The sequence below is a fragment of the Corylus avellana genome, chromosome ca10 (genome assembly GCF_901000735.1).
Source record: "Corylus avellana chromosome ca10, CavTom2PMs-1.0".
NCBI lineage: Eukaryota > Viridiplantae > Streptophyta > Magnoliopsida > Fagales > Betulaceae > Corylus > Corylus avellana.
Window position 1 is genome coordinate 19,815,010 of NC_081550.1, and position 15,601 is coordinate 19,830,610.

The following is a 15,601-nucleotide window of genomic DNA, read 5'->3' on the forward strand; positions in this document are numbered from 1 at the left end:
TCTAGCATTTATTTATTTAATTTTTCCACAATGAAAGCAATTGATTGTGGGAAATTCACCAAGCTGATATATTAATGTATTTTTTGAACACTGTTTTGACCATTTTTTAACCATTTTCTGAAAAAATAAATTGAACCATTTTTTGAACAAATTTTTTGAACAATTTTTTGATATGTGTACATGCTTGTGCCTTAATATTATTATGTTTAAGTTTATAACTTTTCTTATTTTGATGTCCACAGAATTTGTTAGAGGACCAAGTGAGAGTATATTATATATAAGAATTGATGAAGTTTTAATGTTTTATTTTTTATTTTGTTTTTTTATTTATTTTTTATATGCTGTGTTGAACTTTTTTAATATATTGTGTTGAACCTTTTTTTGTTAATTTTTTTTTTCTTTTTTAAGTTAACTGGTTATGATTTAATATTTAAGGATTTTTTTTTTAAAAAAAGTACAAGTAAATGTAAAATTGGGGTCAAATATTTTTGATTTTTCAATATGGGCTCTTTTTATAGCAATTTGGCCCAAGAAGACACTAAAAATACAAAAAACAAATGAGGATAAAAAATGCTATAGTGATACCAAAAAACCCAATTTTTAAAAAGCAATTATAGCGGACGGTTACCTATTTTACTAACCGGCGGTTAGTAGCTAACCCCTAACCATTAGCGGTTAGTAAAATTTAATAACCGCTAAGGCGGTTACAGTTAGCGATTTTTGCTAATAATCGCTAATCGTAATCGTTTTAACACTCCTATTTGGGGGCTTAAAGGGTTGGGTGCCAAATGAGTCGTCTTTAAAGATCAACGGAAATAGTGAAGCAAAAGGAATATTACAAGATAAGAGGTAGAGAAAGACAAAGTTCTATTATTCTAAAAAATGCTATTGGGTTTCAGCGATGGCTCGATTAGATTTGTTGATTTGAGAATAAGAAGTTTAAATTCGAAAAATAGTTTATAATTTTTTAAAAATTGAAACTATTTTATGAAAATTAAATAAGCTTTCGGTTAAATCAAAAATATTTTCTGTCTCACAAAATACTGAAAAACATGAAAATCATTTTTTCATCCATTACTTGGTTTAACTTTCTTTTTGTGTTTTTCTCGTGTGAAAAAAGATAATGTTTTATTAAATCTGGATCGTCCATTTTGTCAATTGGAGATACCCAGTTATTTTTATTTACTAGATGTAAGTCGATCCGGACGTCAGTGAGTGGGGAAAGAGAGTGAGTGAATGAATTCAATTCTTGCCTCCTATATTATTGTCACCCAATTCAACTTTCCTTCCTCCAACTTCCTTGCAACCCACCACCATTAACAAATAACAACCACCATGAATGATAGAGGCATCCAACAATTTTGTCTTTTTAATCCTTAGTAATTTAGATAATAAATATAAACAATTTTTACAATACCTATTTATCTTAACAGATCTCGAACCCTCACCTTTGTAAAGATTTTCTCATGAAATTACTAGAGATTCGGATCTATTGTATATCTTTTGTTATATCATTTTTTGGTACGGGCTGCCTACAAAATAGTAAAAGCGTCAAAGCATTCACCGGTCCGAAGATCGAAGAAGCTCAAATTTTTAAGTTAACATTCTTACGTGGAGTGAGTATATAGCCATGAGGAATAGGTTTTTTAAGATGGATCAACCTATTTACTTAATGCGTTATACCATTTTTATAAAGTTTTAGATAACTGTTTTATGTTGTTTCACATTTCAGGTTCATATGATGATTGATAGATCATGATTTATTCACGTTCAGATGGTAGTTAAGAGACAGAGAAAGATAATTGAGAGATAATCTCCTGAACCTTTCAAATAGCTATATTTTTTCTTTCAATAAGATCCTTTGAGTTTTGTTTCTAAAACGGTATAATTACTTTTTGTGAATAGTCTTTGTCGAGAAATTACATTGCCCATTAAAGTCCAGAAGACATGTCTATTACAATTTTAGTAGTGTCAGGATCAGTAATAAAAGTTGATGTTAACTTTAACTCTGCATTAACTCCTAAATACTAAATACCTAATTGACCTCAATTGGGTTTGTTCCTCCATCAAATCCATGTCTTAGCTTTCACTATCAATGGAAAGCCACCAAATAAAAAGAAAATAAAATGATGATATATATACTTCGGCTCAGATTCTTTTTGTAACTTGTTTCACAATGAGCCCAAATTCCCAATAACACAAATGTATGGTAAAGATTTCTTTTATTTTACTTTTTTTTCTCAAAAAAATTCAAATAATGTTTTATTTTTATATCACATCAATTCATTATCCCTTCGAGTCTTCAACGGTTGGTTGTTGCACAAAAAAACATGGATCTACTCACATAAAGGCTAAAGCTATTATTCTACTTCCGTCTCCTTAAATAAGGGTTAAAAAAGAGGTAATGTATAGTATACCTCATTTTACCCTTATTTTATTAAGTTAATATGGCAATGCCTATTAGTTATTATACCAATTTTTGTTAAAATTAAAAAATAAATAAATATTAAGGGCCGATAAACATTGTCACATTAACCCAATAAGATAAATATGAGATATCGGTGTAATATATAACATATATTTTAATATATATATTTTTTTTTAAAAAAAAAATCTACATCCTTATGCACATTGATTCCAGCATCTATAATGTTGCTAAATATTTAATTTATTTAAGGTATAGAAGGTTAAAGTAATAAGCTCTTCTATAATTTATTTAATGGCATGTTTAAAATTGCATTTGAGAAGCCTAAAAGTACTTTTAACACTCAAAAAATTCGTTTAAAGAAAAAAATACTTATTTGGTAAAAAAATTAGAAGCGCTTTTAAGGATTCAAAAAACCTTAAAATGATCGAAACACACTTTTGGCAACAACTTAAAAATAAAGCTTTTGCGCAAAAGCTCTTTTTGACTTAAAAGCTCTATTTCTCAAACATAATCCTAAACATGCTCTAAATCTATCGTACATATCAACCTAGGCCATGGTCACCTTCCTTCAATTACAGTGCCCACACAATCACTCTAAGTGAAAATTAAGGTGAAGGCCTTGGTTTTGAGGGTTTGATCCCTTCAAGGTTCAAGGTTCAACATCTCATGGATACAAACAATATTCTTTGAGGGCCACATCCCCTGGTGAAAAGCCAGTGATTTAACCAGTTCCATGTATGAAAACTATCGAGAGTGTGGTGCACGAGAACGGAGTTTACTCTGTAAGGGTGGGTCTAAAAGGCCCTGCCTTGGAGAGGTTCTCCGACATCAATTTTTTTTTTTTTTTTTGAATAATAAATTAATTCATATCTTTACAAAAGTTAAGAACTTATTTTGTCAAAATATTCCTACAACAAAGTAAGAATATTCTTCTTTGGCTAGCCAAATCTTATTTTAACTAAGCATTGTTTACTTACCAACCGTGAAAATAAAGTTTTTTTTTTTTAATCTCTCTCAAGTCAATAAAAAATAAAGAAAGAATAAATAAATTATTGAAAAATAATATTTAAATGAAAAAGTAAAAAGAAGAAGAAAAAAAAAGATGATTCTTTAACTTAGGAGAACAAATTTGCTGAATGTGAATGGTCTAAGAATACAATTTCATAATTATTTTGCATTTTGAGATATTTATTTATATACTTGTTTTGAGCAGGACAGGAAGAATACAAAACAAAGACAGACATAGGTTTTTAATTGGGTGTCAATGTCACGTGGTTGGATCATATTGGTACACTTTGCATATTATCAGATCCAAAAATATTTATTTATGAAATCATGTAATGTGAACACAAAGACGGTTTCAATATTCTGAGATTTTACTATGATTAATATATGAGAAGAAAAAAAAAAAAAAAAGAGTTGAAATTAGTTAAAAATGATTACTTGCTAACAACTCCCCCTCCCCTAAAATAATTGAAATGACGGTGATAAGGAAGGAGGCGTGAAAAACCCAGTTGTACGGCCTTCAATGGTGACCAATAAAAGCGTTTTTCACGTTCCTTTCCTTCACTATTACTCTAATACAGCCCTGTTCTCCTTATTCACTTCAACCAAAGCTGCCTATCCATTGCCCAATCACAGCGTTCCAGCTTTTCTTTGCAGTTTCCATGGCAGATCTTAAGCCCCAGATGGACATTTCATTCGCTGAGATATTCCTGTGCAGCGCTCTCGCGGCTTGTTTTGCCGAGGTACTGTTGATCTTTCTGATCGTGCTTGCTTTAGTGGATTTGGAAAATTAATTTGCATTTATGGGTTTGGTTAATTTTGTACAATTCTCTAGTGTACTAAGCTCAACGGGTTTACTTTTTATGTGGGTTATGAGAATTCTAAATTAAGTTCAGGTGATTATTACCTTGGTGGCATAATTCGGTGATTTGCTTTCATTGTATCTCATTTAGGTTCTACTGTTCTAGGAAATGTGGTTCAGCTGAATTTCAAAAGTACTAGTAATCCTTTAAGAGTAGCTGGTGCTTCTTGTGTTGGAAATGGGTCATAATATCTCTCTATTCTAAATGCTATCACGAATTTTAGCGTAGACTGGAATTTTGAGTAAGAAATTATCGATTTTTCTTTTTTGATGGGGGGTTGAGGATGGGAAGAACGTTTACTTTGCCACCTGCTCTTTATCATATAACAAATTATCAGAGCAGTTTTTGGCGATAAGCCTATCGCCATAAACTTGCAAAATAGAGAAATAGTCACCGGATCCGCTGGTCATCCCTCTCAAAATAGCAGAAAGAGAGGGAGGGAGATAAAGAAGAAAGAAAAAAAAAATCATGTGAGAGTTTGGAAACTCAAAGAGGACAAAAAGAAAAAGAGAGAAAAAACAAACTCGGGGATTTTGGACGGTTCGACACATTCTCTCACGATTTATGCTTTTAAATGTGATTTTCTAGGCATCAGGTAGCATTGCCCTAGTTTTTATTTAGACTGTTGAATAATTTTAGTAAATGAGTATTGTTATTATTCTACACTAACTCCTATATTCATCTTTTCTCCTTCACTTGTTTGAGCCTCTTTAACTACCGATACCCCCATCTCATTCTCAAACAGTTTGAAATTCTGTTTTGAAATGTGTCCTCTGTATAAAGTTTTTTGCTTTATGATGACGTTTTAAACCCGTTACTTCATTTTTATGACTCGTATATTGATTTCAAAATGGGTGCATTGACTCGGTGCCCATTAACTAAGGTAAAACAGCCATACAAGGTCTGAGCTTGATGGATTCTGTTCTAGCACGAGCTAAGGTATCAGCTTTACATAATCTGTTTGGTATTGAAGCATAATGTTATAATGATTTATGCTCTATGCATTTGCTTTCTTTACTAATGTTATAGTTCTTTTTGTTCTAGAAACACACAGCACACATCAATTGATCTAAAAAATATGAACTGCTTTTACTCATCATCATTTTCATGGATTTTTTTTGGCAGTTCTGTACTCTTCCTTTGGACATTGCTAAAGTCAGGCTTCAGCTTCAAAAGAAAGCAGTTACAGTGGATGCAGTAGGTATACCCAAATATAGGGGCTTGTTGGGTACTATTGCTACTATTGCTAGGGAAGAAGGTCTACCAGCACTTTGGAAAGGCATTATTCCAGGATTACAACGGCAGTGCATTTATGGAGGCTTAAGGATTAGCTTATATGGTCCTGTGAGTCTATAATATGTTCCTTCCATGAATATGGTTAATTATTCATGATATCTTGGTGGCACTTCTTTATGTGTGAGCATATACTGACAGGTCAAAACATATCTTGTTGGCGGTGAATTTATTGGAGATATTCCTTTGTACCACAAAATACTTGCTGCGTTTTTGACAGGTGAGTATTTGGCGACTGCTTTGCCTGCTGCCCGAAAGTGTATAAAACCTGCATTGACTTTTTGCTCAGCCTAATCCTCAAAACTATTGTCACTGTGTCCATTGCTTCTTTATTTGCCAAGACGATACATTGCACATCAAACTCTTGTTTAGAGTTTTTAAATTTCTATTCTATCTTTACCTTGACAGGTGCTATAGCAATTTTAGTGGCTAATCCAACTGATCTTGTCAAAGTTCGACTTCAAGCTGAAGGAAAATTGCCAGCTGGGGTGCCTAGGCGTTATTCTGGAGCTTTGGATGCTTATACCACCATTGTGAAGCAGGTCAGTATACTTGCTATAATACTGCACTTTCTATTTTTAGTATCTAAGTGTATTAATTCTAATATCTTTCAAAAATTAGGAAGGATTAGGGGCCCTGTGGACTGGGCTTGGCCCAAATGTAGCACGAAATGCTATAATAAATGCTGCTGAACTAGCCAGTTATGACCAAGTGAAACAGGTAATATCATAGTGTTAGGTCTTTGAGGCTGAACTTGTTTTTTAATTCCTGACTGTTGCTATGCTAAGTTGATCCCAAATCCCAAAATTCCTAATTCTCTATACTTATGCAGATGATTTTGAAAATTCCAGGGTTCATGGACAATGTTTTAACTCATCTGCTAGCTGGTCTAGGTGCAGGTTTTTTTGCTGTCTGTATCGGTTCTCCCGTTGATGTGGTAGGCCTTTTTTTTTTTTTTTTTCCCATTACTTTTAGCCATGAATTATATGATTAGAGTCCTCGACTAGTCCATTATCACCTATTCACCTTCCTATGGCTTTAAATTTATTCTTGTATATGACAACTTGACAATCACTAGCGTAGGAGATCACCCTGTCATTCTGTCTTTAATGATCTGTTTGTTTCTACAATTCTGACTAATAAGGTTTTAAATTCTCGCTTTCACATGGGACTCAGCCCGGTCTGATTAGTTTTCTGAAAGTTTACTTGAAATTTTGCAAGACCTAGGAAAAATTATAACTACATAGACATGACGGAAATCTTGGATAATCTTTTTTCTTTTCTTTTTTTAATTATAGACAAGCACTACCAACCCTTTTGGATTGGAGTAGCGATGGACAAATTAAAAAACAAGAGCCACATGCTGTTTCTCATTCATGAAACCTTGTAAACATTACTAATAACATCCATACATTTTTAATAAGTTCATTTGATGATGATGATATTTTCATATGAATGAATCTGTGCTGTTTTCTTTGCTTTCCTAATTTTTATTTGTTGTTGAAGCTGTTTTCCAGTTGTAGCATAATCTGCAAAATTATTCGCTGCAGGCTTTTATGCGGCTGTGCTAGTGAAAGATTGTGATCAAATTTGTTTCTTATCATATGAAGCGATTTTATATAGTTTTTAAGGATGAGCTAGTCAGTCAATGTTGGCTTGGATGCCATGCTTGTTATGTTCCAGGTGAAATCTAGAATGATGGGAGATTCTACTTACAAAAACACGCTTGATTGCTTCATCAAAACTTTGAAGAGTGAGGTATGTTGATTTGACTCTAAAGTTGATATTTTTGTCGTGTATTTTTAAATGACATTTGCGCTCTCTCTCTCTCTCTGATATGCATCTCAGGAAAACACTTCAGATTGGATTCTCTAGAAGGTTATCTATTTGTAAAATGAAAACAGTTAAAAGAAAAATAGAAAATAATGAGAAACTAGGTATCTGCTGTGTTAAACCAGAGGCCGGACATGTGCCATAGGCTCTTAAGCAATTTGCTAGAAACAAGGTTCTGAGAATCACTTATCCTGTCTAATGTTCCCTAGATCTTCTCCCACCATCGTAAAGGTGTTCAGATCAATGCCATCTAGGGTTCGATCAGTGGTAGCTGTGGCTGCTAATTGTTTTGTCTTTCAAATGGCATCTCCTCCTTCGAAACAGGGAAAATAAGTTTAAGACCCATGGGATCCATGTGTGTCTTACTAAAAAGGGGCAAATCATTTAAAGCTGTGCCGTGACTCAATGTTAATTAAAAACTGGACGTTAATGTTTGTTTTGTAACCATCAGCTTTCATAAGAACCAGCAACTCATGGAAACCAATATTTTGCAGGGATTTCTTGCCTTTTATAAAGGGTTCTTCCCTAACTTTGGTCGGCTCGGAGCTTGGAATGTGATTATGTTTCTAACTTTTGAGCGAGTAAGATATTCAAATTATGTTGATATGTTCATGCATCTTGGTATTGATTTTTAGCTAAATCTAGGCACTTGCATACGGCTGATTCTGGAAATTGCTATTATAGAGTTACACTAGTTCAGTCTTTTTTACATAGAGAAAATATACTGGAATTTGGAATGTTAAAGCATTTTCTTCTAGATTAATTAGTAGACTCGAGAAATTAACAATCGGGCCACTAAGATGAATTTGACAAATTCTCTCGCATTTGGTAAGAATTTTTCCATGATCTCCAGCTTCGTTCATTTATTGGCTTCCAAGGGAAAGTGTTTCAAGCTTTTTCGAGTTTGTTCACTTTTGAGGTCCCCATTCATGGAATGTGGATCTGCTACTTGAAATTATCTCGATTTGTAGGATAAGCCATGACTTGTTTATGTTTTTAACCATTTTGAGGGCCTTGTGGTTTATAATTACTGTTAAGCTACCTGCTTATAATATGTCAATTAAACCACTCTGTAATTGAAAACAAAATGTTCATCATTTCCTCTCCATGACAGGCGAAGAATTTTTTTGGAGGGGAAGCCTAAATCTCTGATTTTCATGGTTGAGATTTGGCAAGGGGGAACGCAAAGCTTTTTGTCCACGTGTTGCTTCTTCATCTGTTTTAGAATTTTTTTTCTCCAGAGAGATGAGATTGCCCCTGCAATTCTTTTTTCCCCTCAGTTACATACAGATTAGTATTTGTAACAATGAATTGACTGAGAAACTATATTTACTTGGGAGGCTGTTTTTCGTCATTACCATCAGACCCTTTTGTGATAGTGCAAGCTGCTTTCCTCCCCATGTTATATGATTACATTGTAAGTTGAATGAAATAAACCAATATATTATATAATTTATATTCAACGTCTGCTTATTCACGGGCAAGAAAGAGAGAGGAAAAAAAAAAAAAATTAATTAAAAGAGAGTTCTTATTCCTGTGGTTAGACATGAGGAATGGAAGAATTTTCTCTAAATTGGAATGAAAGAATTTTTTTCAATCTATTCTATTAAACTGAAATGTGTTTAAAATGCATGTGAAAATCATGTGAAATGCATATGAAAATCACATATTTATTGGACTGTTTTACCAACTCGGTCGAGAAGAAAAAATTTGTCCTATATTTCTTAGGATCAATGTGAGGAAGGAATGTTATGGCTTTGCTTGTTTAGATCTCATTTAGAATGTAGATTGATGGTAAATACCAACCAAATGGTTATATCATGATGAGATTCTCATACATTTAGTTCTTATGATAGTAGTCAAATCAATAGCTCTAGTCATTAAACATGGTGTATTATGTAAAACAAAATAGAAAAGCATCACTTAGGACTAATGAAACAAATAGGAACCCATGAAATGGTTATGATTGAATGTTGTTGAATCTAACGATATCGGATGGGTTATTTACACTGTTATATACAATAACATTAAATTTTGATCATGAAATGCAAACAAATGAAGAGAATACTATTCCACAATGTGAAAGAGCTAAATCCATTCTAGAACAACAAATGTTAATATCGAATTACAAAATGTTTGGAGTTACTACAATTTTGACATGCCAGTTCATAATTAATAAAATAGCTAAAAAATCGTATGGTTGATAGGTCAACCGTTAATTAAATATGCACCACTTACGAATTATCATGTCAATTTGTAAAAGATTTGTAGTAAAAGGCGTCTTACATTTACCTTGACATTACTAGCCTAATGATCCTAACAACATTAGCAATCAGCTAATAATCCAAAAGAACTCATTCCATTGTCTATGAAACAGGCAGGTGCAGAGACAACCCTGCTTGTTCTACCTCATGTCCTGGATATGAGGAGCACCCTAGCCTTGATAACCGACCCATTGCCAAGCTTGAATCCGGGGCTAACCGGGAATCCGACGACCTGACCCGAAGGCACCCGCCCACCCGGAAACCTAACAACACTCTCCATATACTGTGGATGAAACTCAGCCCCACGGCTGGCCTCGAACTGACTAGGTGCCGGGTCGAGCGAGAAGGCCAGCAAGTGAAGCAGCCACACAGCCTTGGCAAGCACCAAAAACTCGCCGTAAAACTGACTCCTGGGGTGGTTTCCGGCCAAGACCTGGCGCCGCTGATCCGAGTCTCCGAACAACGACTCCTCCATCTTGGAGTGGACGATGGAGAGGTACTTCTTGGAGCAGAACTTGCCGAAGTGGCAGGTGGGTAAGATTCCGAGAAGCTCGGTGGGGTCCATGGCCTTCATGTCGCGGTACTGGGTGAAGCAGTCGCGGCGGAACTGGTCGGGGTTGAGGAGGGAGGAGAGGCTGCCGTCCATGTAGAAGGTCTCGTGGTCGAAGCCTTGGAAGAGTTTGCGTGAAACGTAGGATTCGAGAGCGTATTTTGCGTGGTGGGGTGCAATGACTAAGGAGGAGGAGGTGGTGGTGGTGGCCGGAACAGTGTCGGCGGCGGCTTCGATGGAACGCACGGCGGCAGATATGTCCCAGCGGGCAGAGCGCATGAGGGAGAGGAGGAGGGATGTGAAGGACTTGGATGCCTCTTTCACCTGCCTCATTGTCGCTTCAAACAGCTCTGGTGCTGGGCATGCTGCAACCGTTGCAAAAATGCAAATAAGGTACATAAGCTTTCTAACATTACATCCATGCAAAACGTTAAATAAAATAAGATATCTTATTCTATGAATTTACCATCTAATTGAAAATAAGAATAATAAACATATGTAAAGTAAACCATCTAATTGAAAATAAAGAGTAATGATTAAGCTGAATTTACCTAAGAAACATAGTCCATGACCCATGTCTTATTAGTCACTATTTCCATTTGTTTTGTCCCCAAAAGACAAAAGAGAAAATTATTTATACCAAACAGGATGGATGTCCTACTAAAGTGGGTGTTGTCTCGGGAGCAAAACGGCAATGTTTTAACACGGATTTTTACCTTGGCCTTGTATAGTACTGCTGCTGAGCTTCCGCCTTGACTGGTTCGACCCAGCGCTTCCCTTCTTCCCATTGGTCCCACTAGGGCCCAGGCTTGAAACGGCGACGTTCCTAAGCTTCTCCTTGAGACTCTCAACCTCCGATTCCCGCGCCTTCACCTCCCTCTTCAGCTCATCCACCGCCGACTCGTACGGCGCCACCACTTCCCTCACTGCCACGCCACCACTCACCCTCTTCCTCCGTGCAACAAACGCGCCGCCGCCACAACCCCTCCTCATCCTCCTCCTAAATCTCTCCCTCAACACCCCGAGCCGCCTCAGCTCCGCCACCACCGCTACGTCAGCCACCCTCATCTTCTCCGGGTCCCACGGGCAATGCGATTCTTGTAGGCCCACGTAGGCCCTTTTCATCGCTGAAACGGCGTCGAACACCTCGCTCATCAGCCTCTCCATCTCCACCACTCTCTCTACTCGCACCTCCTCCTTTGTTCCCTCCCAAGCCCTACACCTTTCCTTTTCCTCTTCCTCTTCGCTTCCCTCTTCTTCTTCGTCTTCCTGATCATCGGACTCGTACTCTTCGTCCTCGTCTCCGGATCGATTCCCGCCGGAATCGTGCCGCCCGGCCGCGAGCGGGTGCAGCAAGCATGAGGCCGCTACTCGCTGGATCAGATCCGAGAAATTCGACACCTTGCTAGCCATTTCCCTTCTGTGAAAAATTCAAAGAACAGAGAGAAGCAACTCAGATCAGATAAATAAGCTCACAGTGACTCGGCGAGTTAAAAGATATGTGTAACAAATGAAACCCATTTAAAGGCTAGTCTAGTAGTCTTATTATGTCATCCAACCTATTGTATTGGTCGGCGCGCCGGAAAAGAGAGTCCTTATTGCTTCTCTGGATCTCTGCGAAACGGAGAATGGCGGCTGCCGATTGCCCTTCTTTTTCCGGATGGTTACCGGGAAATTGCGGCCAGTGCGTCAAATGAGGCACTCCGTTTACCGGTGGACCTCTAGCTAAACAGTGAAGCTTCAGTGGAGAGGTGGACTTGTTACCTGGGGACCTTTTGCTGGGAAAGCTGTTGCTGAGTAAGTGAGTATGGACCTGCCTCAGTGACTTTTACTATGGGCAAGTGGGACTACAAAATTAAAATATAGGGAGTTGTTTCGCTCATTTACTAGGCTGTGAAAGTATGCGGACTCGCTGATATTAGTCGTACACGTGTGGTAGATAGCCATTTATGTTTGCCAGGATGTTTCTAGAGGACAGGTGTGTGGTAGAGATGGCGAGTTTGTAGCTTTAGAAGCCGAACGAGCGGATAAAGTTGGAATCTTAGTTTGACTCTGCTAAATCCAGTCACGTGGACGAGGGCCTCTCGTGGGGGTCATCATCGTCTCTTCTTTTTATTCTTCCTCTTCTTCTTCTTCTTCTTCTCCTTTTCTTTTCTTTTCTTTTTCTTCAACTGTTATTTGTTAAAAATTAATCATTAAATCTGTTGAATTTAAAAGGCTTGAAAGAAAAAAACTTTTTTTTTGTAAGCTTTTCATTGTGTATTTTTCAGTCATTGAATCTATAGAATCAACTGCATCATCAATTCTTAAATAAATAAATATATTATTTCCACTATTTATCCATTGGTATTCCAACCTATGAGAGTAGATTGACCGAATTATGTAGTAGAGCTCTTTTGCTTGTTGGATGCCCAATTGATGCTTTAGTACACTTAATTAACTCAGTAAGTATTTGAAAAATATGAGTAAACTGCAAATGAGCAGTTCCCTTTACCTAGTTGTGACTTGTGAATCATCTTTTATAGTAACTAGTTAACAATTGCTTCCCATCACAAAACTTATCCTTGAAGTTAAGAACAGATGGTTTAGCTATAAATCATGGCCCAGATGACAGCTACATGGCCATGTGGTATGATAAATTGATTCCGTACTCCCAAGCTAATGGATCGATATCTAAATTAAATAGGCTTGATATCTTGGTCATGTGGGCTTGTCAGCCCATTTGAAAAGATATTTCAATACTTCTGTTTTGTAGCCCACGATGTAGTGTATGAATGTACAAACCGTTACCCTATTTAAAAAGAAATAATTAAAATGAATAAGTATTTGGCCTCAATGAACATGGCCCATCTTAAGATCGAATACCCCATAGGCCATCGACTATGTTGGTAGCCAGATTTCTTTATTGTTGGGCGAATATGAAACCTTATTGGTCTCATGTAACTCTCATCTATCAAAAGAAAATTTGCCCCAAAATAAACCCCATCAAAGTCAGGAAGAAGAACAAGAAGATGACAGGAGATGGACCTTGACAATTCTGTGTAAGAAAACGTGACTGGTCTGTTCTTTTGGCCCACTTCTTCAATCAACGCCACCAACTCTGACCAAAAGGATAAGCTTCCCAAGATATTTCTTGAGAAAGGTTTGATATTTTCGATCTCCCAAAATGTCCGTACCCAAAAAAAGGCAATAAAGGCAATAGGCAAGAAGAAAATATCTACCATCTTCTATAAAAATCTAGCACTTGGTAGAGAGCTCAATTATCAAAAGAGAGGAGTGAATAGAGAGAAATTTGATAAGAAAAAAAAATGGAGTGTTGTGGGAGGCCTAACAGAAGCGACATTCATTTGTCGGCGGAGGACGAGGCAAAGCTGGAGGAAAAGGCAAGAGAGTATTTTGATGAAAATGCTCCCAAGCGCCACACTAAGCCTCAGCGTAGTGAATATTCTTCTAAATACGTCGACGTTCTGTCCAATAACAAGGAAAGCAACGACGATATTCCTGAGCTCGTTGAGTTCCAACGTCTGGAAACTGATGATCCCCAGGTTGGTTCCCAAAAAAAATTTATTATTATTGAAGTTTTTTGCGTCTGCCGGGAGTCGAACCCGGGTCTATTGCTTGGAAGGCAATTATCCTAACCGTTGGACTACAAACGCTTGCTTATGATTCACTTGGTTAAATTTCATACAATTAGATGCAAATTCTGCTTTGTAATTTTCTTTTTAGCTGATTTATGTGATGAAAGCAGAAGCTGGTCTACAATGGAAGAGAAGTGAGAGAGGAATTTGTGGAGACAGAGTATTACAAGGATCTCAACTGTGTCGATAAGCATCATCACACGGTATTATCACCTAACTGCATTATTTTTTCCTGCTCCCCATTAAATAATTTGTATCTGATTATCACTGACCCACATTTTCATGGATGAAAACCTCCTCTAAAGAAAGAAAAAACACAAAAAATAATTTGTTATATTCATACATTGCTATTAAATAAATAAAAAAAGGGCAGGAAATGCATAGATAGTTTTAGTATTTGTTTTAGATTTTTACGGTCAAGATTTAATTTTGTTGATCTTAATGTCTGGATAACATATCCAGATCTATAAAATTTAATCAGAAGCATGAATCCATGATCTTTCACCTAAACGTTTCTAGTCTCACACGTATATAATGTCCTGATTTACCCATTTCAATTAAAATAGTTTACGGAAAGAAAAATATTAAAATATAATTATATGATTAATAAATACTTTGGCCATTCCAGACAGGAACAGGGTTCATCAAAATGGAGGACGCTGATGGCAAATGCTTCCATCTAGAACCTGATTCTGACACCAGCTGCCACGCCTCTTGCCATTGTAACCCAGCGACAAACGACTGGATTCCGGCTGGTGATAATATGGTACAACAGTGTGGTTGCCTTTATGAGCATTTCAATTCATATCTGCCTTAAGTTTCTGAATTATGTGAGTGAATTTTCTTTCAGGTAACTCATGCTTCAGACAAGCCAAACAGGAGCGACAATTGAATTGGAAGATGGTTGCCATTGTGTTCAATAAAAGATCTAGATCTTGCATTTTTTCTTCTTCTTCTTATGTCAATTCGTGGTTGGATATGTAAGTAAATTGTAGTTTAAGGGTCGTTGAAGAGGGAGGGTAGTTAAGATGCTTGTATTTGGACCGTGCTCTAAAATAAGCAGCTGACAAACATTATTAATTTGTGTGCAAGAATCCATAAAACCTAAACAAGGAGATTATAATATCCTAAATGGCTCAAAAGGTGCTAAGAAGCCTCTGCCTTTTTGAGCCATTTTAGCTATTTGAAATCAATTTGTTTAGTATTCATGATTTCTGCACATAAATTAATATTTATTAGTAGTTTGTTTAGAGCATCTCTAGTAGTAGTAGTCTAGTAGAGCCTTATGAGCCATTTTACATCTCCAGCCAACCCTTTAAAATACTGTAGCAGCTTTTATTAATATAATTTGAATTTTTCCTCATCTTATTTCTCTCTCCTAGTCCTTTCTCTCCCTCTCCCCTCATTTTATTAATATAATTTGAATAGTTTACCCTCATTGTAAAGTTTAAGAGCACAGCCCAAGCACACACAATCGGACTTTTGGCTTGCCTCCAGTGATTAAATAATTGGAAATCTCTTGAGAATCAAATTAATGGCGAAAATTTCAAGATAAAGATTAGCCTTTACCATTGTCAATGACTTCTTCTCTAATCTTACAATCTTCACCGTTTATCTGAGCCATGAGAGATTTTCAAACATTTAATCACCGAAGGCCAAATCCTCCATTATCTAAGAAAAAAAGCCTGCATATAACAAATGGATTGAACATCTTTAATTTTGTACTA

At 36.4% G+C, this 15,601-nt stretch overlaps 3 protein-coding genes and 1 non-coding gene across 6 annotated transcripts; 2 read left to right on the forward strand and 2 right to left on the reverse strand.

Moving 5' to 3' along the window:
* Positions 1 to 3,882: 3,882 nt before the first annotated feature.
* LOC132163397 (mitochondrial uncoupling protein 2-like) lies at positions 3,883 to 8,885 on the forward strand. Of its 3 annotated transcripts, none has more exons than XM_059573680.1 (9): positions 3,885 to 4,176; positions 5,422 to 5,640; positions 5,731 to 5,809; positions 5,998 to 6,131; positions 6,211 to 6,309; positions 6,422 to 6,526; positions 7,273 to 7,347; positions 7,917 to 8,003; positions 8,537 to 8,885. In XM_059573680.1, exons 1-9 carry the CDS (start codon positions 4,096 to 4,098, stop codon positions 8,564 to 8,566), a joined length of 909 nt encoding a protein of 302 aa, XP_059429663.1. In that variant the 5' UTR covers positions 3,885 to 4,095; the 3' UTR covers positions 8,567 to 8,885. The 3 variants fall into 3 exon arrangements, 2 of the variants coding, with proteins under 2 accessions (XP_059429663.1, XP_059429664.1); XM_059573681.1 differs by lacking the exon at positions 3,885 to 4,176 and adding an exon at positions 5,142 to 5,235; XR_009438283.1 differs by lacking the exon at positions 8,537 to 8,885 and having other exon boundaries at positions 3,883 to 4,176; positions 7,140 to 7,347; positions 7,917 to 7,939.
* Positions 8,886 to 9,499: 614 nt separating this feature from the next.
* On the reverse strand, positions 9,500 to 12,074 carry LOC132163396 (protein GRAVITROPIC IN THE LIGHT 1). The gene is made up of 3 exons (XM_059573679.1): positions 11,796 to 12,074; positions 10,953 to 11,656; positions 9,500 to 10,601 (listed from the first exon to the last, which is right to left on the reverse strand). Exons 2-3 carry the CDS (start codon positions 11,647 to 11,649, stop codon positions 9,832 to 9,834), a joined length of 1,467 nt encoding a protein of 488 aa, XP_059429662.1. The 5' UTR covers positions 11,650 to 11,656; positions 11,796 to 12,074; the 3' UTR covers positions 9,500 to 9,831.
* A 1,408-nt stretch (positions 12,075 to 13,482) lies between these two features.
* LOC132162736 (uncharacterized) lies at positions 13,483 to 15,237 on the forward strand. Its single transcript, XM_059572961.1, has 4 exons — positions 13,483 to 13,781; positions 13,985 to 14,077; positions 14,503 to 14,640; positions 14,725 to 15,237. The coding sequence occupies exons 1-4, from the start codon at positions 13,545 to 13,547 to the stop codon at positions 14,764 to 14,766; spliced, it is 510 nt and encodes a 169-aa protein (XP_059428944.1). The 5' UTR covers positions 13,483 to 13,544; the 3' UTR covers positions 14,767 to 15,237.
* TRNAG-UCC (transfer RNA glycine (anticodon UCC)) lies at positions 13,821 to 13,892 on the reverse strand. The gene has a single exon. It is a non-coding gene; the product is annotated as a tRNA-Gly (tRNA).
* Positions 15,238 to 15,601: the final 364 nt, after the last annotated feature.